This window comes from Ochotona curzoniae, unplaced genomic scaffold (genome assembly GCF_017591425.1).
Source record: "Ochotona curzoniae isolate NIBS_2020 unplaced genomic scaffold, NIBS_Ocur_1.0 contig_908, whole genome shotgun sequence".
NCBI lineage: Eukaryota > Metazoa > Chordata > Mammalia > Lagomorpha > Ochotonidae > Ochotona > Ochotona curzoniae.
In genome coordinates, this window is record NW_024466607.1 from 15933272 (window position 1) to 15959035 (window position 25764).

Genomic DNA, 25764 nt, shown 5'->3' on the forward strand with positions numbered 1-25764 from the left:
CGCAGACATTCATGGATGTTTGGCTCAGCCTATCTTGGCCCACTTCCAGTCTCAACATTCACTGGCAGGTATTGCAGCCTTGCCAGAACAGCCCACACCTATTCTGGCTCTCACTGATGATTGCTACACACCAGCTCTGCCTGACCATCCCCAGACCCGTCTCTCATGTGGGTCAGGGGGTGCTGTAACCTAGCCCTGCCTGCCTCATGCTCTGGCTCTCATAAGTACCAGCTGGTACTAGAGCCTAGACCAGTATGGTACACTTCCAGGCCCAGCCCATGGTCAGCCAGGTCTGCTCCCATTCCTGGTCCTTGTGCTCATCAGTGGGAACCACAGCCCAGCAGGAGTGTCCTCTTAACTCCCCCTACCAATGCTGCTCCCAGACCCAGATCTCACACATGCTAGGCCCCTACGTGGTATAGTCTGCCCCCTAGTCTTGGCCATTGCATTTGTTGGTGGATGTTGTGGCTCAGTCTTCCAGAGCTGAGCTGTTGTATCATTTTGAGCTTGTCTTTGATGTAGACTGTTGAGAAGAGATCTGGATCTATAGAAGTACCAATTTGACTAGCCTGTTAATGCTAGCTTAATTTCATGTTCCACAGATGGTAGGAATCTTCCATCTAGTGTCCCTGGGAAGAGAGCACCCTTCCCTTTGCTAGGCTTCTTAGGAGCCTGGAATGGGGAGTGGTTAGGGTTAGGTCCCAGGTGAAGGAAAGTACATTCTGGGGAAAGGGTCATTTGGTTGACAGGCAGAAAGGATTACATGGAAGGGTGTGTGGCTTCCAACTCCTGATCCTAAGCTAGCTATTATTTATCCCATTTCATTTGTCCTCAGATATTTCCCATCCTAATTTGAAGGGTTGTTGAAGGATGCAGATTCATCATCTCATCTTCTGTTGACTTCTGCTAATTCTGAGATCTATCCCTATATCATCTAAAAGGTCCATCTCACAAGACAGAAAATTTCCGGTCGCTTTTCAGTATTTGTAACCCCCTCATATTCCCATTACTCTAAGAGGTTGTTGGGTTCTTTTTGCCTTTTGGAGAGATATTTGAAGTCTTCAGTTGGTTTTCTGGAATAGACAGACTTGCCTATTTTATGCATTGGATATGATCTTCTCCTTTGCACTGGAGTAAATAAAGGATGTGATCTAACATGCAATGTTTCTGCAAGGTGGAGACTCATATCCACAGGATCTAGTCCCTGAGATCAGAGATCCTGAGGCACCTGGGCCTGTGCACATGAAAGCATAGACCACCTTCTGATGCCAAAGGCCATCATTGAGTTCTAGAAAAAGTCTGATACAGGCAGAGGTTTCTGGAAGGCTCTCAAATGACCATCCTCCAAAACCTGTAGGGGACACAACTGGACAACTCCCACCTCCGCGACTCAAGGTCCGGCTAGACTCCAGGACTGCCATTTCCAAAGAAACCAAAAGGGGAAAGAAAGGAAAAGCATTGCTTTTCTTGACTCCTGCAAATTTTGTTCAGTTGTTTTCATTTTTATTTTTATTTTTGAATATTTGTTTTTCTTGAAAAGACAGATTTACACAGAGGAGGAGAGGCAGAATGATCTTTCATCTGTTGTTTCACTACCCAAGTGGCTGCAATGGTCGGAGCTGAGCTGATCTGAAGCCAGGAACCAGGAGTCAGGAGCTTCCTCCAGGTCTCCCACACACAGATGCAGGGTTCCAAGACTTTGGGCTATCTTCTATTGCTTTCCTAAGACACAAACAGGGAGCTGACTGGGAATTGAAGTAGCCAGGAGATGAACTGGTGCCCATATGAGATCCTGTTGTATACAAGACGAGGATTTAGCCACTAAGCTATTGCACTGTGCCCCATTTATGGACATTCTTAAGACTTATTTACTTTAAATTAGAATGAAGGGTTGGAGGTGGAGAGACAAAATCATCTTTTGACTCATTCTCCCAAGTGCCAGGGTTGAAAAGGCTGAAACCAGGAGCTAAGAAAAACTGTTTGGTTTTCCCAAGTACCTGAGCTGTCATTCACTGTCTCCCAGGTAGATTCACAAGTAACTGAATATGCAGCACCGAGTAGCTGGCACACAAACCAGGCACATCAATATGGGAGATGGGAGATGGGAGATGGGCATCCCGTCAGCAGCTGAACTTATTGTCCTATTGTGCCACAGCACCCAGCCAACTTCTGTATATTTTGTAACTGTGGCTTGTGACTCTCACCTCTCTGGTTCTCATTCAGGTTTGTTGTCTGTGCAGCACTCGGCTTATTTATTTGTTTGTTTATTTAATCTAGGGACCTGTGCAATTTGCCATTTGACATGAAGTTTCTCACTGTCCCTGTCTCCTGACATCCAGCAGTGTTATAAAATGCTTCTTATTGTTACAAGATGTGTTTATTATTCTCACTCAAAGTGTAGTCTTTGTGAGAGCATTACTAGATTTATCCACTGCTAAAACCAGTGCCAATAGTCATCTGCTTAGAAAACATTTGTTGTTTAGGGGACAGCAAAGTGGCATAGTAAGCTGATCCTCCAGCTGAGATAGTAGATCTCCCGCAACTACTAAGTAACCTAATGAACAGAAAGCAAATATGGTATGAATGTGCTGGTCTAATTTGGCAGAATAGTGGAAAGTTTTATCATGCTACTGAGAATAGTGTACAGCTCCAAACTTAGGAATTGCTTTTTTGTGAATTTTTCTATTTAATATTTTAAGACAACTGATCATTGGTAGCTGCCATTGTGGAAAGTAAAACCAGAGTATTGCATTTATTTTTTTGCCTACTTACTTGTTAAATTTTCTTTCTTTATTTTTCCACAAATGCCAATTCTATGTATATTTAGAATAGGGGAATGTTATGAATCTTATGACAGACATATCTTTTCTTTAAATATTTCAGGAGCTAAGTTAATGGAAGTGTTTCTAAGATTACAGATCAAAGATTTTCTTTGATCGTGACAAGACATTTTCTAGTAGTATTAGGATCTTTAGAATACATGTAATAATGGCAGGGAGTTACCTGCAAGACCTTAACTGCTACACTATTGCGCTGGGCCCTATTTATTTTTATTTCAAAGTCAGATATACAAGAGAGGAAGAAAGACAGAAAAGAAGATCTTACATTCAATGATTCACTCCCCAAGTACGTATCTGACTTTCTGATAAAAATAAATAAAAGTCCTCACCTTGAACACGTTGGGATCCCAAATGGATGCCAGTTCTAATCCTGGCAGCCCTGCTTCCCATCCAGCTCCCTGCTTGTGGCCTGAGAAAGCAGTTGAGGACAGCCCAAAGCCTTGGGACCCAGACCCACGTGGGAGACCTGGAAGAAGCTCTTGGCTCCTGACTTCAGGTCAGCTCAGGTCCAGCCGATGTGGCCGCTTGGGAAGTAAGCTAGCGAACCAAAGTTCTTTCTCTATGAAATTCTTTCTCACTGAGATAAAGAATAAGAGGTTTGCTTTGTTAGTCTGGGGCAAAAACATCTACAGCTTTTTGTAACTCTGTGTATTTAGACCCCTTGAAATATACTTAGGAACACAATTGTGTGACTGCCAACTGAGGACATAGGGATTGAGAGGATTTTAGCAGATTTGTGTCTGACTTAATCTAATACTACTGTCAATAAAGTGACTTTGATTTTACTTCCCAAATAGTGGTGGCTGGGTAAGAACAAAACATGGTTGATCAGGCTCGTGGCTTCGAAGGTACCTTTGGTCGAGTAGCTTAATAACTAAGTAAATCAAATGATGAATAAAAATTCTGGTGTACTGAAGATTGTAGATATTAGACAATTAAGAGTAGATAACCATGGATCTGGCACTGGAGCGTAGTAGGCTAAGCCTTCACCTTCAGAGCTGGCATCCTGTATGAGTGCTGGTTCATGTCCTTGCTGCTCCATTTCCAATCCAGTTCCCTGCTTGCAGACTGGAAATCAGTGGAACATGGCTCAAGTCCTTAGGCCCTTATACCTGCATAGGAGAACAGAAGAAGCTCCTCACTCCAGATCAGATTAGCTCCTGCTATGTGGCCATTTGGAGAATGAACCAGCTGATGGAAGATCTCTTCTCTCTTTCTCTTTGTAAAATATGACTTACAAATAAAAATAAATATTTTTAAAGAAAGAAAAACATAGGAGTGCAGGTAATTCTTTAAAAAATGAATAAGAAGGGCCTGGCGCGGTGGCGCAAGTGGTTAAAGGTCCTCGCCTTGCACGCCCGGGATCCCATATGGGCGCCGGTTCTAATCCCGGCAGCCCCGCTTCCTTTCCAGCTCCCTGCCTGTGGCCCGGGAAAGCAGTCGAGGACAGCCCAAAGCTTTGGGAACCTGCACCCGCGTGGGAGACCCGGAAGAGGCTCCTGGCTTTGGATCGGCATAGTATCAACCCGTTGTGCTCACTTGGGGAGTGAATCATCGGACGGAAGATCTTCCTCTCTGTCTCTCCTCTCTGTATATCCGCCTTTCCAATGAAAAAATAATAAAAATAAAAATAAAATCTTTTAAAAAAATGAATAAGAAATAACTACTGAAAGTTATTGCATTATTCTAACTACTAATTAATCTGAGTCCCCAGAGGTTACTTACTTGGAAGTCATTGACAAAGTTTTGCTCTGGAACTAGAGAAAATCTGATAGGGATGGGACAAGGTGCAGCTAGATATGTAGTTAGTGGATCTGGGCTACTTTGTGTGACAGTAACTGGGATATCAAATCATACATAGCTAACCTCATTCAATTTTTTTCCTGTGACTTGTTGATTCTTATTAAAAGAATTGACTATTCCTCAGTGGTAATGTTAAAATCATGATATATTTTTCAGCAATGGTTACTGGCAGTCTGAAATCAAACTGTGTACAAGTTGTAGGGATTCCATTAAAGTAAGAAACCATTTCCTTCATATCACAATAGATGAAGAAAACCTCAAGATTATGTGGGCTCCTGGCAGGAGTCTCTTCCAGTTGCAAAAGGTCATCTGTCCAAAGCCACTGGAGTGGCATATTTGTTGTCTGAGAAATATAAAGTGCTTTTGCCTTAATGGTTCCTCATTACTAATGCTTTCAAGTGGTGAAATCAGAATTTTTAGTGGACTGAAATTCAGCCCATGCCTTGTTCTCATGGTTACTGTTCATATAGCAATTAATGTGTTTTGTCAATTGGGTATGCAAATATGTGTGGAGACAGCAGTATCTCCCTCCAGAGTCTTCTAAGCACTCCAGTTCTCCAGGGGTGGTTGATCCTGCTAAGTCCTTTCATCATTCAACAAGAACTGCTTAAGCTTTGTTTTCAGTCTCAGTTACTGTGTTTGGTGCTGATAAAAAGCTGGTATGATGTAGCCTGGACTGTTAAGATCTGGGCTAGAAAATTGACAGCTCATATCAGGTTCTGATGTACAGTGAAATTGCTAATAAAGATATAATCTTTCAGAAGATTGAAATGAGTTCTCAGATGTTCCTGTCTCAAGCAAGCAGCATGTGTAGTGTTGTGGCTGTTTGGCTCTGTCTGGTCTTACCTGCTAATGGCTAGTCTTTTGTTAACATTTAGGGCTTGACATTTTTAGCATTTAGGGCTTAACGCTTATTGAGCCCTCACCATATTCCATCTTCTTTATGTATGTTATTGTTCTACTCTATGAAGTAGGTACTGTGACCCCTACTTAACAGATGAGGAAGCACAAAGACATTAGGACTTTGCTGAAGATCATGGGGTATAAACAGGATTCAGATTTAGTCCATACTCTCAATGGTGTGATGCTTTGTCCTGGGTAGGGCACTGTTTTGATCATGTCTGCATCATTAGAACTGGGTTGAAAATGGTGCTCTGCTGAAGATTCTGTTTCTTTCCTAGCTGGTTTGTGAGGTCAGATTACCTATCCTTAATAGCAAACATGAGTTGGTAAATGAGAAAGATTCTCTTCTCTAAAAATCCAGATGTGAATCCAGCTCAACCCTTTACCAGTTGAGTGACCCTGTGTATCTGGGCATGTATCCTCGCCTGTCAAGTGAAAATAATGTTACTACACCATGTGGTCATTTAGGGAATTAAAAAAGAAAATGTACTTAGTAATTTCTGGCTCTGAGTAAATGTTTAATAAATATAAGAAAATTTTTATTGTCATTGTTTAATAGCCTTGAGGGCAAACCAGGAGATAGTTTCTCGGAGACCAAATTCTAAGTCCTAGATAGGTAAACAGTTTACTTTTGCTCTTGACAAGACAATAATTTTATTCTGTGTATTTTTTTTAACTCTTTTGATGTGAAAAGCAGAGAGGTAAAGCATTATTTGACAGATGTATGGATTCAAGCAAGAAACTGAGTTCCATTTGCAAAGAAATGACTTGTATATCTCAGAGCCCTGTCTGAGGAGACACAGAGGACCCTAGAGGGCGGAGAATGAACACAGCGCAGGGGCTAGTTCCAGAGTCACAGCCTCGGTTAGTTCATTTACAAGTGTGGGTGAGGGTCCCTTGTCAGTAGGCAGAGATTCTTTTCCCCTTTGCTACAACCTATATGTGCTGGCTAGTGTTTATTTTATTTTATTTTTGATATGAACTAGACATTGACTTCCTCAAAATGGAGAGGCAAGAGAGTTATGTGACTATAGGCTTATTGGGCCTGTTTCCTTACCTGTTCCTTCACCATGCTTTCCCAAAATCTTTTGTGCCAGTAGTTGCTCCTCAGATCTCAGGACTGGCTCCCTCTAGGCTCCAGGTCAAAGTGAAGCTGCTGCTGTTGCTGCTACTGTTACCTCTACTACCACCAGCTGTATAGTTTCCTGTATTAATATATCACCTGTCATGTGGCTTTCACTCCTCATTTCTTCCTGTCTTCAGTGTTGTACCTCTCTATCCTGGTGCTTTTGCTGTATAGCCACTCTTCCAAAGAGAATTTTTGGGAAACAAAACTTACAGCCCTTACTGCCTCTCCAAGGAGATGTGAGTTAGCCATGGAAAAGAAGATTATTCAGAGGGCTCCCATGCCTCCATGCTGCAAGAGTTTGCTTCTTGATTGTGCACTAACTCCTGAACCAAGTTGGGGACTTGCTGGGACTTGTAAGAATGTGCTACATGACTTCTGGAGTAGACCTGGCCTAGCCTGCCCAAGGACAGCACCCCGATCTGCAGGAGCCAAGGCTGAAGACCATTTTCATCTTTTCACACTGCCTAAGCTTGTTTGCTGTGTCACGTTACATCAAATCTGTGGCTTAACACAGCCTTTCTGCCTTTGCCAAAGAGTAAACTCACTTTATAACATGTTTCAGGTTGGAGACCAGAAAGGCTCTCTGTGCCTTCCTGTCTCTCTCTGTGTCCTGCTAGGATTGATGTTGATGACTTCTGTCTTTGTCTTTACAGGGATCTCTAATGATCCGTGACAAAGAGGTCACTCTTGAGTATGTACCAGGACCGGATTTTTGGTACTGCAAACGAGTAAGTATAAAATATTTGTTTCTTAAAAGTAGATATCCATCATTACAGCTCCTGCATGTCTCCAGCAGTGGCGTTGCCACTCAAGATGAACTGGGGGCCATGGTAATGTCCCCAATTCCTGCTTCCCAGCTGCTGCATGTGACCATTGTACAGTCTGAGTCTGTACAGCAGACTCTGTACAGTCTCAAGCGCTCATGCCTGATTTTCTGTTAATCATAAAAATGATAACTCCTGGGGTTAGCATTGTTGTATAGCCATGCTGGCATCCATACAGAGATAAATTCAAAACCTAATAGGCCATGTCCATTCATTTCCCTATTAACCTGTGCCTGTGAAAGTTAAAGACGATGGTCAGGTGATCAGGCCCCTGCATCCACTTAAGAGATGTGGGGGGCTTGGCATGATAACTAGTGGCTAAAGTTCTTGCTGGCATCCCATTTGGGCACTGGTTCATGTTCTAGATGTCCCACTTCCCATCCAGCTCCCTGCTTATAGCCTGGGAAAGCAGTCGAAGAAAGCCCAAAGCCTTGGGACGCTGCTTCCATGTGGGAAACACAGAAGAAGCTCCTGGCTCCTGTCTTCTGACTTCGGGTCAGCTCAGCTATCTATGACCTTTGCAGGCACTTGGGGAGTGAATCAGCACATGGAAGATCTTTCCTTCTCTCCTCTCTGTAAATCTGACTTTCCAATAAAAATAAATTTCAAAAACAATAAACTTGTGTGTCTTATGGACCCAATTCTTCATATGTAATGGGAATATTTAAATGGCTGGAGCCAGAGAGCAAACTAAAGTCCCTTATTATTTTGAAGTAATAGCAAAAATAGGTCTGTCTCCTTCTTAATATTTACAATGGCAGAGTGACCTGGATGAAGCTCTGAGCTCTGGCTCAATGTGGCCAGCTGGGGAATGATCCAGCAGATGGAAGACTTCTTTGGCTCTTGCCCTCTCTCTGTAACTCTGCTTTTCTTATAAATAAATAAAATCTTTTAAAATAATAATCATCATCATAGTCCCTTGATTTACCATCTCTTCTCTGTTACTTTTCCTAGAAGTGCTTATAGAGGACCATGTATTTGGAAATGAGCATTTGGAGAGCCTGGTTCTGTGCAGGCTCTCCATAGGATAGTTTAGGGTTTCCAAGCATGTAGAATTTCAGGCACCAGATTGCTATATTCTGTTAAACTTATATTATTTCATACTGACATATTAAAAAGAAATTGTGCTATGCTCTTTTATTAGCAGTCCATTTTGATTGCTTTGAGCATAAAAACAATCTAAGGGACTGGTGCTGTGGTACAGCACATTAATCACCAACCTGCAGGACCTGGCACAGTGGCTCAATGGCTAACTGCTCACCTTGCACGCACAGGACCCCATGTGGGCACTGGTTCTTCTCCTGGCTGCTCCTTTCCATCAAACTTCTTGCTTGTGGCCTGGGAAAGCAGTAGAGGATGACCAAAGCCTTGGGACCCTGCAAGCCATGTGGGAGATCCAGAAGCTCCTGGTTCCTGGCTTTGGACCAGCTCAACTCTGGTCATTGTAGCCATTGGGGAGTGAACCAGTAGACAGATGATCTTTCTCTCTGAAAATCTATCTTTCCAATAAAATTAAAGGAAGAATGAAGCTCTGAAAAAGTAACTTACCAGATACTGTCTGCCAGCCGATACTGGTAGGTAGGGTAGCTATCAGGTTCATAGCACTTTGAGATTTGAGATTCAGCTTGTTTCTTTCACTTTCCATATGTGTTACTGTATGCATATGTATGAGAAAGAGAATGCTTTAAATAAATGTTTCCAACCAAATTGAATTTTTTTTCCCTTGCAGTGTAAGAGCAACACTGGTGGGCACCGATCGTCATGTTCATTTTGCAAGTGCCCAAAGGAAGGTGAGTGGTGGATGTGATTGTGGTTTTTATCTTGTGCAAAGAATATAACAAATTACCTACTGTTTTTGGTTTTAAAGAATTTCACCCCTAAATAAAGGCTAATGTATAAAGCTTTTGAAAAAGCTGATTGGGCCCAGCGCCATGACCTAGCGGCTAAAGTCCTAGCCTTGAAAGCACTGGGATCCCATATGGGCACCGGTTCTGGTCCTGGCAGCTCCACTTCCCATCCAGCTCCTGTTTGTGACCTGGGAAGGCAGTCAAGGACAGCCCAAGGTCTTAGGACGCTGCACCCACATGGGAGACCCGGAGGAGGTTCCTGGTTCCTGACTTCGGATAGGCACAGCTTCGGCCGTTGCAGTCGCTTGGGGAGTGGGTTGTCGGATGAGGGATCTTCCTGTCTGTCTCTCCTCTGTGTGTCTGACTTTGTAATAAAAATAAATTAACAGAAAAAAAGAAAGAGCGAGCTGATTAATATCCTATTTCATGTGGTTTGTTAGCAAAGAGATTTAGGGCCACAGTGTTGAAGCAGAAGAAAGAAATGGGATTGCAAGGTCCTTAGGCTGAAGTGGCTAAGTAATCAGAGGCAGGTAGTCACAGGTCAGTAGTATTGTCACGGAGAAGAAATTTAAGATGTCAGATTGAAATAGAATATATGTGGCACCAGGGCTAGCATTGTAACGCAGTGAGTTAATCCTTTACCTGAAATATCAACGTCTATTATGGGTGCTAATTTGAATCCCAGTGTAATACTTCTGATTTGTCTCCCTGCTAATGCACCTGGAAAGCAGCAGAAGATTTCCAAAGTGCTTGGACTCCTTCACCCCATGTAAGACACCTGAAGAAGCTTATGGCTTTGGATTGGTCCAGTTCTAGCCATGTAGCCATTTGGGGACTGTTTCAAAAAGTAGAAAATCTCTATCTTCTCCTGTTTCTGTAATTCTGCCTTTAGAATAAATATTTTTAAAATAGTAATATGAAAAATCTTAAGAGAAAAATAATCAGGATTGTGAGACTATCCAATATAAAGGAAAAAACCTACTACCCAAGCACTTTTTAAACTAACTTTTATTAATGTCTACCTGTCTATGGAGTACAATTCAATACATGTATAACATGTGAAAGCACATAACTTAAAGTAAATTTATTAAAGATTTATTTTATTTTTATTGGCAAGTCAGATATACTGAGAGGAAGATCTTCTGTCTGTTGATTCACTCCCCAAGTGGCCACAATGGCTGGAGCTAAGCTGCTCTGAAGCATGAGCCAGGAGCCTCTTCTAGATCTCCTTAAGTGACCGGCCATTGCTGTCACTTGGGGAGTGAATCATTGGATGGAAGATCTCTCTGTCTCTCCTCCTCTCTCTATGTATCTGACTTTGCAATTTTTAAAAACGATTTATTTATTTTTAATGCAAAGTCAGATTTATAGGATGAAGGAGAGACAGAAAGATCTTCCATCCGCTGGTTCATTCCTCAGGTAGCCTCTTCAGTCAGTGCTGAGCCGATCCGAAGCCAGGTACCAGGAGCTTTTTCTAGGTCTCCCATGCAGATGCAGGGTCTCAAGGCTTTAGGCCATCCTTGACTTCTTTCCCAGGTCACAAACACGGAGCTGGGAAGGAAGTGGAGCAGCTGGGATATGAACCAGTGCCCTTATGGTATCCCAGGAAATGCAAGGTGAGGACTTCATCTGCTAGACTACTATATCAGTTCTGAAACAAAGAAATCTTAAATAATAATAATAATAATAAGGTATCAGAGACATCTGTCATGATACTCCTGTAGTAATGATGTATGTGCCTGTATCTGATATTCCTCAAGCAAAGCTCAAACAGTTTTCTAGTTCTTCACCTCCAAGGCCCAGTATCTCATATGATGCTATTTCATGTCTCAGCTGCTCCACTTTCCATCCAGCTCTCTGCTTGTACCTTGGGAAAGCAGAGGAGATAGCCCAACATTTTGGAACCCTCTACCCATGTGGGAGACCCAGAAGAAACTCCTGGCTTCAGATCAGCTCAGCTCCAGCCCATGTGACCACTTGGGGAGTGAACTAAAAGATGTATGATCTTTTTCCTTCTCTCTGTAAATCTGACTTTTTTTTTGAAACACAAAGGAAGTTTGACTTTTCAATAAAAATAATTCAGAGGAGGAGAGGGGGGAAAAAAAAACTAGGGCATGATCATGAAATATAGTTTGGTGCATGGATTCAAGTAGCATTCTGAAGGACACATTCTAAGGTTTAAGTTTAGTTTATTTTTGTGCTCTTTGGCATACCGGATAAAACTCCCGTTGGAATGCCTGCATCCTGTATTAAGAGTTCTTCACTTTGAGTGCAGGCTGCATTCCTGTTTCCACCTTCCTATTGATTGTTGCTCTGGGAGGCAGCAAGTAATGACTCAAGTGCATGAATCCCTGCCCCTAATCTAGGAGACCCAGGTTCCCAGCCTCGGCCTGGCCCAGCCTTAATTAGTGGAGATATTTAGGAAGTGAGCCAGTTGATTGACAATTTCTACCTCTGCCTTTCTATCATTCAAATCCATAAAAGATTCCATCAAAAATAATATTTGATGTCTGCTAGGTTTTAAAAATTTTATTTATTTTTGAAAGGTAGAACTACAGGGAATCTTAGAGAGAAGGAAAGAGATCTCTCAACTCATTCACTCCCAAAATGACCAGCCACAGCAACCAGGACTGGGCCAGGCTGAAGCCAGAAGCCTGAAATTCCATCTGGGTCTCCTGCATCAGTGATAGGTGTCCAAGTACTTGGGCCATCTTTTTGCTGTTTTACCAGGTGTATTAGTGGGAGGCGGATCCCATATGAGCATCGATTCTAGTCCTGGTGGCCCGCTTCCCATCTAGCTCCCTTATTGTGTCCTGGGTAAGCAATCAAGGGCAGCCCAACATCTTGGGACCCTGCACCCAAGTGGAAGACCTGGAGGAGGCTCCTGGTTTCTGGCTTCGGTTCAGCTAATTCCAGCTGTTGCAATCACTTAGGGAGTGAATCATCAGATGGAGGATCTTGCTCTCTGTCTTCCTCTCTATATGTCTGACTTTGCCATAAAAATAAATCTTTTTTAAAAAGTAAGGTAGCTGGAACTTGACGCAGATGCTGTTACATGGGATGCGATTGTCCTAAGTAGATATTATTTTAACTGGTATGCTGAACACCCACCCCTTATAGGTATTTTTGAGGCTACTAAAATACTGGTTGACAGATAAAGAGGAATTAAAGTAGTAGTGTTTTTTTGGATAGAGATTCTCTTTCTGGGCCCAGCGACGTAACCTACCGGCTAAAGTCCTCGCCTTGAATGCCCCGGGATCCCATATGGGCACCGGTACTGATCCGAGCAGCTCCACTTCCCATCCAGCTCCCTATTTGTGGCCTGGGAAAGCAGTCGAGGACAACCCAATGCTTTGGGATCCTGCACCGTGTGGGAGACCTGGAGGAGGTTCCTGGCTCCTGGCTCCAGATCGGCACAGCCACGGCCGTTGTGGCCACTTGGGGAATGAATCATGAGACAGAAGATTTTCCTCTCTATCTCTCCTCCTTTCTGTATATCTGACTTTGTAATAAAAATAAATAAATCTTAAAAAAAAAAAAAAAAAGATTCTCTTTCTGTTTCTGTTCCCCTAATGACAGAGGCCAAGCAAGTATTAATAACCTACCCTCAGCCTCAGAAAATATCCATACCAACCCCATCAGAAAAACAATCCAACCAGGCCTCAAGGACAGCTGATAAGGAACCTGAATCCAGGAAGCGTGAAGAAGGGCAAGAATCACGCTTGGGACATCAAAAGAGAGACTCAGAAAGGTATCCGCCTCATTCTCGGCGGGATGGGCCAACTTTCCGAAGAGACCGTGAGAAGGAGCCATGGCCTGGAGATGGACGTCAGGATGGGGAGAGCAAAAGTAAGTTGCTTATCAGTGCATCTGCCAGACTGTGAGCACCACTATTGGAGAACAGACAGCTTGTTTTGTATCTAAGAGCTGGTGACTTCCACAGCCTGGTTACAGAAGCCATTGCTTTCCTTTGCCTTTACTGGACTAGCTGAAGCAGTTGACATCCTCCAAATACAATAAGGCATAATTTTAGATTTTTAAGTAGAGAAGTATGCAGATTTTCTTTGTAGAACCAGCCTTGCTAGAGCAGAGTAGTATTTGTAACCAAAAATGACAGATGGTTGAGACTTCAGAAATTCATCTCTTTTCCTGTTTGTGCTTGATTCATTCAGCAATCATGCTAAAACGCATCTACCGCTCCACCCCACCTGAAGTGATAGTGGAAGTGCTGGAACCCTACGTCCGCCTTACAACTGCCAATGTTCGCATTATCAAGAACAGAACTGGGCCCATGGGCCACACCTATGGCTTTATTGACCTTGACTCCCACGCGGTGAGTTTCCACTACCTTAGTTTCCGCTCCGAGGGTAGGGTAACTTAAGAATCTTGAAGATGTGAAGCACTCTCTTGACTGTTTAAATTCTCATGTGCTCTCTGTTCAGTATCTTAACCTCCTTTGTTCTCTTTTTTTGGGCTTATTTTTCATTCAGACTAAGTGATTGTCCTTGACAATTAAAACTTTGTGTGGTTTTCCCGATCACTTTTGTGTTATTGCATCAGTTTCCAACCTGCATACTTACAAAGAAATTGGTTACTGAACACTTCAAAATTTCAGTCGATTTCTAAAATTTCTTAGGTTTGTTCAACTACAGCTGGTTTTATGTTTGGTGATAACAGATCTCTTTTTCCTCAAAGTATTTAATAAATTCTTAGTGGTTAGATTTTAGTTTTGGGAACTCTTTCTATGGAAATAATGTAAAAACAGTGATGAAAGTTGTTAATATTTCTTAGATTTCTTGCTCAAAATTCACAAGAAACTTTATATACAGGACCTGATATGCTGATAATTGCAGCCTAAAAGAGGATTTGAGTTTGTGAAATTTATTCCTGAAGCATGCATCTACTCTCATCATTGGTTTGATCAGTCCTTCTTTAAGAGTTGCTCTTTTTTTAGTATTTATTTGAAAGGCAAAGATAGAGAAAGAGAACACATACACATATAGAGATGAAGAGAAGAATCTTATGTCTCTAATTTCTCCCTAAATGATTACAACAGTGGGTGCTGGTGCAGGCTGAAGTTAGAAACCAGAAACTCCATTCAGGTCTTCCATATATATGCTGCGGCCCTAGTACTTGGGCCAATTTCTGCTGCTTTCCCAGGTGCACCAGCAGGGGAAAAGATCAGAGATTAATGAACTGAAACTCAAAGCAGCACTCTAATGAAAAAGTAATGCCACAGTACCTGTCCTTGTGCTTTTTCACCATTGCCCTCTTACTGGCTAAAATTGTTAAGTGGAACATAACATTCAGTAAATGTATATTCTAGAAAGAAAAATCCACATTTTTTTTCAAGGGAAATGGCCTTTTCTCTCTTTGGATTTAAGTGTGCATTTGATTCCCTAGGAAGCTCTTCGTGTGGTCAAGATCTTGCAGAACCTTGACCCACCCTTTAGCATTGATGGAAAGATGGTAGCTGTAAACCTGGCCACTGGAAAGCGAAGGTAAAGGCAGGATGGTGGGGATCTTCTGTTTTGCTCCTGCTCAAGCTTCTGGGAAGAAAACTAACTCCTCCTAGGGAGACAAATAACAAGGTTGATGCTTTCCTGGAGCAGGCACTTCCAATATATGTTCATACATTTTCTTTTTCTAAATTCTACCATTTTCTGACTTTGTAGTTGTTTTTGTTCTTACATATTACTCTAAAGTTGTCTTTGTGCTTATATACTATTAATTGATATTTTGAACATTTTCCTTTTAATTACCTGGTATCCTTGGTTCTCAAATGGTGAGACATTTTGGATATGAAAAAAAAATCTCTAGAATGCTGTGTTTCTCCTTCAAATCAAGTAAGAAAATGCTTTTCTGACTTTACACTCCCTGACTTTGTTCAAATTCCTGTTGCTATAGTTCTTGTTCAGACTGCTTCACTCATCTTGACCCAGAAATGGTAGCTAGGAAAAACAGCTGCAGCAAGGCAGGCTTGCAGAGATGAGGCAGATCTTGCTCTACCAACCTCAGTTGCTGCCTTGTTTCATCCGTTGACTTTGCAAGGCTCCCACTGCTCCTCCCCTTAGGAAAGTGTAAACCATCTTACTTGCTTGCTATCTGGTTTGGTTCTTTTCCCTGCAAAATTAAAAAAAAAAAAAGTTTCTCAGTTAATCTGTAAAATGAAGCACTCCTTGAGTGCCTCTTCCTAAGAGGTGCATGACGTATGGTGTTATTTGTTGCAGAAATGATTCTGGGGACCATTCTGACCACATGCATTACTATCAGGTAGGCTTGCACAGTGCACAGTGCTCTGTGAAAATCATCAGGTGGTTGAAAGGGTGATCTTGAATTTTCTCTAGTGGGTGACTGTTCAGGTTAGTTGTTACTGGATAGTTCCATAATTTTAACTTGCTTTTCTGTGATAGGGCAAAAAATATTTCCGAGATAGGAGAGGAAATAGCAGAAATTCTGATTGGTCTTCAGATACAAATCGGCAAGGACAACAGTGTAAGTGACCTGTTTTATTTCTGCTATTGTTTTTGCTTGACTTGCTTCTCTGTTCTTGAAATCCTTGAGATCTTAAAGAAAAAAAATGGTCTCTGTGTGGGTGTACATAATGTCTACATAAGAAGTACAAGCAGCAAAATGTTAGAAATTGTTATGTATTAAACCTGAAGGATAAACTTATTTTTAAAAAATATTTATACTCATAAAATTAACGTGAGATGCTCTTTGTGGGTGGGTGATCATTCGGAGAGATTACTTTTACTACCTATTACCTGTTAGTAGGCCATCCTGATTCCTCAGTTATTCTTGGTGATTCCCCAATAAGAGCTTCTTTAGGCAGGAACTAAAATTGGTTCTAATTTTATTCCCTGCAGCATCATCTGACTGCTACATATATGATTCTGCTACCGGCTACTATTATGATCCCTTGGCAGGAACGTATTATGACCCTACCACCCAGGTGAGGTTTTTTTACTTTACTTATACTCAGTGATTCTTTTGGATAGAACCCATAATTTGTCACTTTGAGAATTTTGTTCTCTGGATCCTGTGGACGCTTAATGCATGAAAAGTGGAAAAGTTTAAAACTGTGGAAACTGAATTGTTACATATATGGAAATCAGTGTGTTACAACATTACAGGTAAGAACAGTGCTGCTTTCAGAAGTGTGCTTGTGTCCTGCCCATTAGACTAGGTTTTTTGTTTTTGTTTTTGTTTTAACATGGATACTTAGGCTTATGAATAGGAGAGCTGTTCTTTTCCTAGAAGGGAAATGAACTTTTTTAGATCTAGAATTGCTTGGAGATGAAATTTTTCTTTAGACTTACCTGTTTCCAACTGTATCACAGCAAGAAGTCTATGTACCCCAGGATCCTGGGTCACCTGAGGAAGAAGAGGTCAAGGAAAAGAAGCCCACCAGTCAAGGAAAGTCAAGTAGCAAGAAAGAAACACCTAAAAAAGATTGCAAGGAGAAAAAAGACAAAGCAGTGCCAAGGGTAAGAGGATTTGTGAGTCTACTGTCTAACCAGACTAATTAATCATTTGACTGTAGGTGTTATGGACAAAGACTCTCCAAGTTTAAGATGGAAAGTTACTTAAGGGGTGGCTGTTTGACGTAATGTTTTAAACTGCCTACATCCCACATCAGAGTCCCTGTATTTGGTTCCTGGCTCCCAATTTCGGCTTTCCTGCAAAAATCATGGATGGTAGAACAAAGAAACTTGGCTTGATAGAAGAAAAAGAAAATTGGAAACAATTGTCTCATTCAGTTTCCCCTGCTTCCTGACCCTTTCCACCCTCATCAGTGGTCCACATGGCGTACAGCCTTCTTAACTGTGTAAATATCATTTAGAATAAAAGAAACTAAGCTCAGGTCCTAACTGCAGAGTTACACATTTTTACTTGTTTTACTTTCCGTTTTTCATATTTGACTCTTTTCTTTAATAATAAATTCATTTTATTTTTGTTTATTATTATTTATTTTGTTATTTTTTGTTTACATAATTGATAGGAATGCATGTCCATGTGGTCCACCAGTTAAGTGAGGAGGTCAAGGAAGGGGGCAAAGTGGTAGAGACAAATGCCTCCAATCTCTTGTTCTTCTGGTATCTGGGGAAAGTGGAAAGAAGAGAGGGCCACTCACATCAGCACTCAGGAATGGGGGAACGCCGCCCAATGTTATCCTAGGATCCTCAGTGTGGAGTGTGTTCTGATAGTTCTGGTGTAGTTTTGATAGTTCTGAGATGCTGTTGATTTTGTAGCTTCAAGGTTGAGGAAATCATTCCAAGTTCTATTGGCTGATATAGTCCACCTTAGAGTCTCGATTCCTCCAGATACTTGTCCAGAGAGCTGTCTGGTTTGTTTTGCCCTCCATGGTACTAGGTGTCCTCTTCAGACCTCAGTGATCTGGTTGTCTTGTCCCCCATGAGCATCTGGGCATGCTGTCTACCACACAGACCTCAGCAATCATGGAAACTCAGTTCTAACACGTGCACTTGGCGATCAAACCACATAGCCTGTGATTTTCACAGTGGTTGGAATTTTCCCCCAAAGAAAATTCACCAGAGGTGGGCCTGGCACAGTGGCCTAGCGGCTAAAGTCCTCGCCTTGAATGCATTGGGATCTCATATGGCTGCCAGTTCTGGTCCTGGCAGCTCCACTTCCCATCCAGCTCCCTGCTTGTGACCTGGGAAAACAGTCGAGGACAGCCCAAAGTCTTGGGACCCTGCACCCATGTGGGAGACCTGGAGGAGGTTCCTGGCTCCTGGCTTTGAATAGGCACAGCCACGGCTGTTGTGGTCACTTGGGGAGTGAATCATCAAATGGAAGATTTTCCTCTCTGTCTCCCCTCTTTCTTTATATCTGGCTTTCCAATAAAAATAAATAAATCTTAAAAAAAAAAAAACAAAGAAATTTCTTTCACCAGAGGTGATCCCAACCTGGTTGATATGTGTGCCAGTTGGGGCAGGGTCTGGCTCAGTCCATCACCCACACCAGCCCACACACACGCTGTAGTTACCTGGTCAGTTCTGTCCCCAGTCCCATATCATTCGCAAATGGATAAATAATGTGGACCAGCGCAAAACTGCTCACCACACACTCTGCCCTCATGTACACCAGTGAGATCTGCAGTCTAGTTGGAGCGACCCCTAATAACCCCCATTGGGCTGGCCCCTAGCTCTGGCTCCTGTGCATGCCAGTATGTGCAGCAAACTAGTCTACTCTGTCCCACATCCCTTTCGTTTACATCAATTTGTATTGGAGCCTAGCTCAATCCAATCAGCCTCACTATCTAGCCCATACTCATGCCAGCAGGTGCCACTGCCTGTCTAGCCAGACCTGCTCTCAGTCCTGATTCTCATGTTTACTCCTTGGAGTTACAGCCCATCAGAGACATGTGCACAGTTTCCCTACTGGGCCTACTCCTAGCCCCACATTTATGATTTATTTTTACTTCCATTTGAAAAGGCGGAGTTACATAAAGGAGGAAAGACTGATAAACATCTTCCATTCACTAGTTTTCTCACCAATGGTCACAACAGCTGGAACTGAGCCTGTTTGATACCAGGAGCCAGGAGCTTCTTCTGGGTCTTCGCTGGAGCCAAGAACTTGGGCTATTATTCTCCACTGCATTCCCAAGCCATAAACAGGGAGCCGGATCAGAAGTGGAGCAGCTGGGACATGGGATGCCAGCACCATAGGTGGAAGCTTAGCTTCCTACACCATGGCACCAGTCCTTTTGTGGTTTAGCTTTTTGTACACCATTCTACAATTGTAATTATAGCATGCATACTGTTTTGTATTCTTTATTCACTTTGCTTTTTTTTTTTTTTTTTGCATCTATAATACTCTTTTTTTTTATGCCTCTGGGAAAAAAATACAGTTATACTCTCATTTTATTATTGCTGCATTTATTTCTCTTTTCTAAACTTGCATCATTGTCATACTGTGTAGCATTTAGCATGTTATTTTACTTTTTTTTTTCTTCTATTTCTAAGATTTATTTTTATTTAGAAGACATATTTACAGAGAGAAGGAGAGACAGATAGGTTCTATCTGCTGGTTCATTCCACAAATGACCACAGTAGCCAGAACTAAGCTGATCTGAAGCCAAGAACCAGAAACTTCTGGGTCTCCCTTATGGGTGCAAGGACTCAAGGACCTAAGCCGTCCTCTGCTGCTTTCCCAGTCAATAAGCAGAGAGCTAAATTTGAAGTGAAGGGCCCGGCGCGATGGCACAGTGGTTAAGGTCCTCGCCTTGCACACCCGGGATCCCATATGGATGCCGGTTCTAATCCCGGCAGCCCCACTTCTCATCCAGCTCTCTGTCTGTGGCCCGGGAAAGCAGTTGAGGACGGCCCAAAGCTTTGGGACCCTACACCCGCGTGGGAGACCCGGAAGAAGCTCCTAGCTTCGGATCAGCATAGCATCGGCTGTTGTGCTCACTTGGGGAGTGAATCATCGGATGGAAGATCTTCCTCTCTGTCTCTCCTCTCTGTAAATCCGCCTTTCCAATAAAAGTAAAATTAAAAAAAATTTTTTTTTTAAGTGAAGCAGCTGGGACACAAACTAGTACTCATATGGGATGCTGGCACTTTCAGGCAGAGGATAAGCCTGTTGAGTTTCCATGGGTGGCTCCCCTAATTTACTTATTTTTTGTTTAATTTTAAATGTTCATTACAGAGGTGAGCAGATTAGAGACCTATTGGGGTACTTTCAACAGTTTTTTACTTTGTGAATATTATAAGATTAACCACTTAGTTTCTTCAGTTTCAAGAAAATGCCACTGAAGGGAAGCCCCCCACAGAAGATGTCTTTAAGAAGCCCCTACCTCCTACTGTGAAGAAAGAAGAGAGTCCTCCTCCTGTAAGGCTAACACTGGTGCCTGGGTTTGGACTGGGGTTGGTTTGGGGTGGGAAAGAAAGCAGAAAGCCTAATGTCTCACTTAGTTTTAGCTTTTTTGTCTGATACATACAGACTTCCCTGAGTATATGCATGAGATGAAATTTCCTATCAGCTGATAGGAATGTTACTGAACAATCAGTGGCTATTATTTGTTTACTCTGTGCTGTTACCTCTTAATCTGCCTTACCTTTTTTAAAGTTATAACCCTAGTCGTGTCAGTTCTTTTCTAAATCATTAAATAAATTCATTTTTGTGGTCCTAGTATTTACTGCCTTTCATTGCTAGAGTCTTTCAAATTTGATCATTTTTATAGTTTGCCTTTGTGACCACAACAAATGATGCTAACATTGACAATTTTTAGATCCCTTGAATGATGCTCTTAATCTAACCACTAGTGATTCTGTTTGAATGCAAATAAAATAGTGACTTGCTTTATTTTTCGTTTCAATTGATCATATATGCATGACCATGTATTATTATTTAGCAGTTCCCATAAGGTACTCTTTGCCAGCTTCCCATTATTCATTCAGCTTCTAGCTTTACTTTACTCAGGAGTTGGATCTGTGTACCTGCATGCTTATCACTACAGTAGCTTTTGCTCTAATCTCTGAAATCCCCTTTACCTATACTATTGATGAAATTCACCTTTCTCCCATAATTACTTAACCTGAAGGAATTTATCACTTCTTTGAACTTTTAACTCTTGCTACATTCTCTGTCATTTCTACTTTGTTTTCCTTCTTACAATTCTGTTGCTAGAATGATTGGACAAGTTTAATCTGTAGCCATGTTGCTTCTGAAAAATTAGCAGCACAGTCAGTGGACCTATATTTAACCCAGTTCATGATTCCAGCTAAAAGAAAACAAATGAGAAATTATATCAGAATATCTAAAATTATAGGCTGAATTTGGTTTTTGATCCCTGACCTTCTCCCTCCAGCCTAAGGTGGTAAATCCACTAATCGGCCTCCTGGGTGAATATGGAGGAGATAGTGACTACGAGGAAGAAGAGGAAGAGGAACAGGCCCCTCCCCAACAGCCCCGCACCATGCAGCCCCAGCAGAGGGAGGAGCAGACAAAGAAGGAGAGTGAAGAAGACAAACTGACTGACTGGAATAAACTGGCTTGTCTGCTCTGCAGAAGGCAATTTCCCAATAAAGAAGTTCTGCTCAAACACCAACAGCTGTCAGATCTGCATAAGGTATTAGTGATCTTTGAAACCTTGTACTCTTGTCATTTATGGGCATTACAGGAAATAAAGAAGCTATATTGTCCCCCTTGGGGATGTACCATCCCCAGTTCCTGTCATTAAATCAATCCAGTTCAAGAAAGAATTGCGCTTCTACTTCTCTTCATGAGTTGCTCTGAATTAAGGCTTTATCTGCCTTCAAAGAATATAGAAGTTGAGATCCCAGGCAAGCGGCTTAGTTGGGGCTGATGCACCAAATACAAAAGATACGTAGAGAAAATAGGTTGTGAGGTAGGAAGCTTATTTGCTGGGTTTCTCATCTTAGCTTTGCTGTCAGCCTTACAGTTGGAGCTTTAATGAGTGTCTTTTCTTTAATATTTGCTAGTTTTGCTTATAAAAATGTACAGTTTTCCCCGTTTTCCCATGATGGATGAGTCTCCCATCTCTTCATGTGGTAAGTGTTGGTCTAAGCCACAGCATAGCAACTTTCTTGGGTGCCACCCAGGCACACATCAGTCCTGATCTGCAGATTTGCTAATTGTATGTGCTGATCAATTTATGAACAAGTAAAACTCCCAACTAGTTCGTGTTCTCAAAGTAATTTATTTGATACCTCTTTAGCAAATGTTTCAAGAGCAGGTGAGGGTACAGATTTAAATTTTCTTCCAATGTGGAACCTAAAATCTAATGTAGCTAAAAGCTGAGAAGCTCTGTTTTTGTACTTTTCACAGCTATGTTTGCACAGACCACAGACTTCTAGGACTTGATTAGCTCTTTTTGATAGTTCTGAAATAAATTGCCTTCCTACTCCTTTTGATCTTTTCTAGTATCAGTTTGATAAATTTGAATTTTAGCTAATGAAATGCTTATAAATAGCTAAAGAGATAAAAAAAAATTATGAGTGAGAAAGAGCTACAGGCCTGGTGAATCCATAAATTGAACTAGTTCTAAGACAATGAAAAGATTGTAGCACTCTTCTTTTCCTTGAAGTCCTCTAGTACAAAGAAGTGCTCTCTGTGTAAGAGCTGTTTTAGGCTCCTTATATTTAGTTCTGCTTCTGAGGATTTATATGTCTTAGAGCTGGTGCATACGGAGTGGGACTGTCAGAGCAGTCTGTCTGTTCTGTCAGGATCTTGCTACTGCTTTTCCTAAGTTTTTCTGGACCCTGGAGAGAGTAATTGGTGTCAGGGGATGCTGGATTGGGGTAAAGGAGAATAGATAGAGTGCTTGCACACTGTATACTCAACACCCTCTCCTTTTATTATTTTGTCTAGTTTTGTTTTTCCACTTTAAAGAAATAAACCACACATGGGGCTGGGGTAGTGAAGTTTTCCTTCTTGTGCCACATTGCTTAATTAATGTTTGTGATGAGCCTACATCAGAATCTGGGTTCTCATTGATGAAACTAGGGCAAAACTAGTTAGTGATACAGTAGTCATTGGAGAGAGATAGTCAGAAGAGCCATAATTCTATGGTGCCATTAGGAAGGTCTGCAGACCTTTCTTTTTTTTTGGAGAGACTGCACTTACTACAGTTCCCTTTCTTCTCAGCAAAACCTGGAAATTCATCGGAAGATAAAACAGTCTGAACAGGAGCTGGCCTATCTGGAGAGGAGAGAACGGGAGGTAAACTTTGATGATCTGTTACTCCCTTTACCCTAACTCTTTATTTTCTGCTATAAACCTTATAGATTGTGCTTCTGCTTCATTACAAGAAGACAAAAAATGAAGAGGCCTAAAAAAGGATGATATATCCCCCAGTGAATTTGTTTTGTTTTGTTTTGTTTTTAAATGATTTATCGATTGGTTTAAAAGGCAGTGAGGGAAAGACAGACATCTTTCATCGACTGATTCAGTTCTTAAATGTCATAACCCGTGCTGGACCATGTCAAAGCCAGGAACTAGGACCTCCACCTGACTCTCACATGGATGGCAAGAACCTAAGCCTTCATCCACTGCCTTCCCAGATGCATTCATACAAAGCTGGATCTAAAGGGAAAAACTCAAACCCTAGTATTCCAATATGAGATACAGGCATCTCAAACTATGGCTATGCCCTTTATAAAGCTGATACTTTAAATTAGTTTAGTAAAAGGAAGGAGTATCATATGGAGCTCTAAAATAACATTTACTGATTAAGGCTAAGATGGAGGAGGCCTCTTAATATATAAAGAGCCAATTGGGCCCAGCGTGATAGCGTAGTGATTAAAGTCCTTGCCTTGAATGCTCTGGGATCCCATATGGGTGCCGGTTCTAAGCTCAGCAGTTCCACCTCCCTTCCAGCTCCCTGCTTGTGGCCTGGGAAAGCAGTCGAAGACGGCCTGAAGCTTTGGGACCCTGTGCCCACTTGGGACACCCAGAAGGGGTTCCTGGCTTCAGATTGGCTCAGCTCCGGCCGTTCTGGCCGCTTGGGGAGTGAACCATCGGATGAAAGATCTTCCTCCCTGTCTCTCTTCCTCTCTGTACATCTGCCTTTCCAATAAAAATAAATAAATATTTTTAAAAAAATATATATTTGAGAGCCAATTGAACTTGCTACCTAGACCACACGATCAAGTGGATTCACAAACCCAGTTACATGCCTTGCCAGTGCAGGACAGATCTTATGTGATAATTAGGAATCTACCTTGAGGTACAGGCATTTGTTGCATCATAAAGACACCACTAGGGGACACCAACAGTCCATACAGAGTGCCTGGTTTGGGTCCCATCTCTATATTCAGTTCTAACTTGCTAATGTTCATCCTCGTAAACAGCAACAATGGTTCAAGTACTTGTATCTCTAAGCCCTACCACCCATGTAGGAAATACAGATGGAGTTTAGCTCCTGGGTTTGACTGGCCCAGCTCTGGACATTGTAAGCATTTGAGGGAATGAGCCAAAGCATAAAAGTTATGTGTCTCTTCTTCTCAAATGTTTTTTTAATTTACCTATGTAAACCTTTTAGAGTTCATGTGCTTTTCAGATGAAAAAAGCAAAAGCTGAAAGAAAAAAGAAAAAGAAAAGCTAGTCATACCAGCCACCTTATTCTTTCCAAATTTACCAGAGCAGTCACAGTTTTCTGTAAGCAATGTGTGAAGAAGCTAGATTCTGGGAGTTACTAATTGATCTTCACATTAAAGGAAATGCCAGCTTCCCCACTGCCTAACGCAAATCTCAAGTCTACTTTTCTGCATACCAACAGGGAAAATATAAAGAAAGAGGAAATGATCGCAGAGAAAAACTCCAATCTTTTGACTCTCCAGAAAGGAAACGAATTAAATACTCCAAGGAAACTGACAGGTAAGCCAGACACTCTCCATTTGACCTGAGCCTCAAGACTTGATGATGAAGCCATCTCCTGCACCAAGTGTGTTGCTGTTTTTTTCTTGTGAAGATATCAGAGCAGATTTTGTCTGATATCTTTGTGTGTCAGATATACCCATCTTCTTCCCAGCACAGGGAGTGCTTTTGTTTACAAGGAACATTGGCTGGCTACTTTCACTGATCAAAGTTAGGTCTGAAATTTTTTTCCCTACAGTAATGTTGTACCCTCTTTCATGAGCCTGATGAACATATCACATTCTTAGATTTTTCTCTAAGGACCCTCCATTCTCTTGCAGTAATGCTTGATAAATGGTTGACTGATAATAGATATATAATCTCTGATTTCTTATAGTTGTTTCTAATCAGAGAGTTTCCAAGTCATAAACCCAAAAATATTGTAGGATTTCTTGATGACCCACTATATACAAGCAGTGCATTAAGTGTAAAGAGTTCTCATGTAGACAAGACTCCCTTTGCTGAACACAGGATAGGAAAGACCTGAGTGGCAGCATGTCACAAGAGGCAGACTCAACAGCTTGGAGGAGAGGGGCACAGTATTTCAGGTGGAGAGAACTGCACAAATGATGGATATAAAAGAGAAAGTGTTTGACGCAAGGTAACTGCAGAGCGATTTATGCAGCAAGTGAAATGCTTTATTTGCTTAAAAGGAGATTATAAATATGGAACAGAAAGTAGCTGAGAATGAAAGGTATGAAACCCATCAGTGTTTGTGACCAATTTATTGTGGAAAGGAAAAAAATCATTGATAGTGTCCCAGGTTTCTTTTGGAAGTCTTTTGGAGGGGCAGTAAAAACCCTAAAAGAAAAGATTGGGAGGGAAGAGTGAAAAGGGGATACTATCATTTATAATAAATAAATGGAGCAGATTTCTGTATTGGTAAATAAAGCCTATAATCAGAGAAAATTGTGCTAATGGGATCAAGGAGACAACTGATAAAGCAAATTCCTGCAGTGGCTGGTTAGAGCCTGAGGCTCTGGCATTTCAGTTTCAGCTTAATTTGATCA

General features: G+C 41.7%; 1 protein-coding gene across 5 annotated transcripts in view; it reads left to right on the forward strand.

Moving 5' to 3' along the window:
* The window catches only part of RBM6 (RNA binding motif protein 6), an 84051-nt gene that overhangs the window by 55028 nt on the left and 3259 nt on the right, over positions 1 to 25764 (forward strand). For all 5 annotated transcript variants that reach the window (XM_040994506.1, XM_040994502.1, XM_040994505.1 and 2 more), the window contains 13 exons: positions 7329 to 7403; positions 9229 to 9289; positions 12926 to 13195; positions 13519 to 13679; positions 14750 to 14847; positions 15577 to 15619; positions 15760 to 15841; positions 16216 to 16301; positions 16690 to 16836; positions 20111 to 20206; positions 21186 to 21446; positions 22985 to 23059; positions 24618 to 24715. In XM_040994506.1, the coding sequence (XP_040850440.1) occupies positions 7329 to 7403; positions 9229 to 9289; positions 12926 to 13195; positions 13519 to 13679; positions 14750 to 14847; positions 15577 to 15619; positions 15760 to 15841; positions 16216 to 16301; positions 16690 to 16836; positions 20111 to 20206; positions 21186 to 21446; positions 22985 to 23059; positions 24618 to 24715 (1553 nt within the window). The remainder of the gene's footprint in view (positions 1 to 7328; positions 7404 to 9228; positions 9290 to 12925; positions 13196 to 13518; positions 13680 to 14749; positions 14848 to 15576; positions 15620 to 15759; positions 15842 to 16215; positions 16302 to 16689; positions 16837 to 20110; positions 20207 to 21185; positions 21447 to 22984; positions 23060 to 24617; positions 24716 to 25764) is intronic.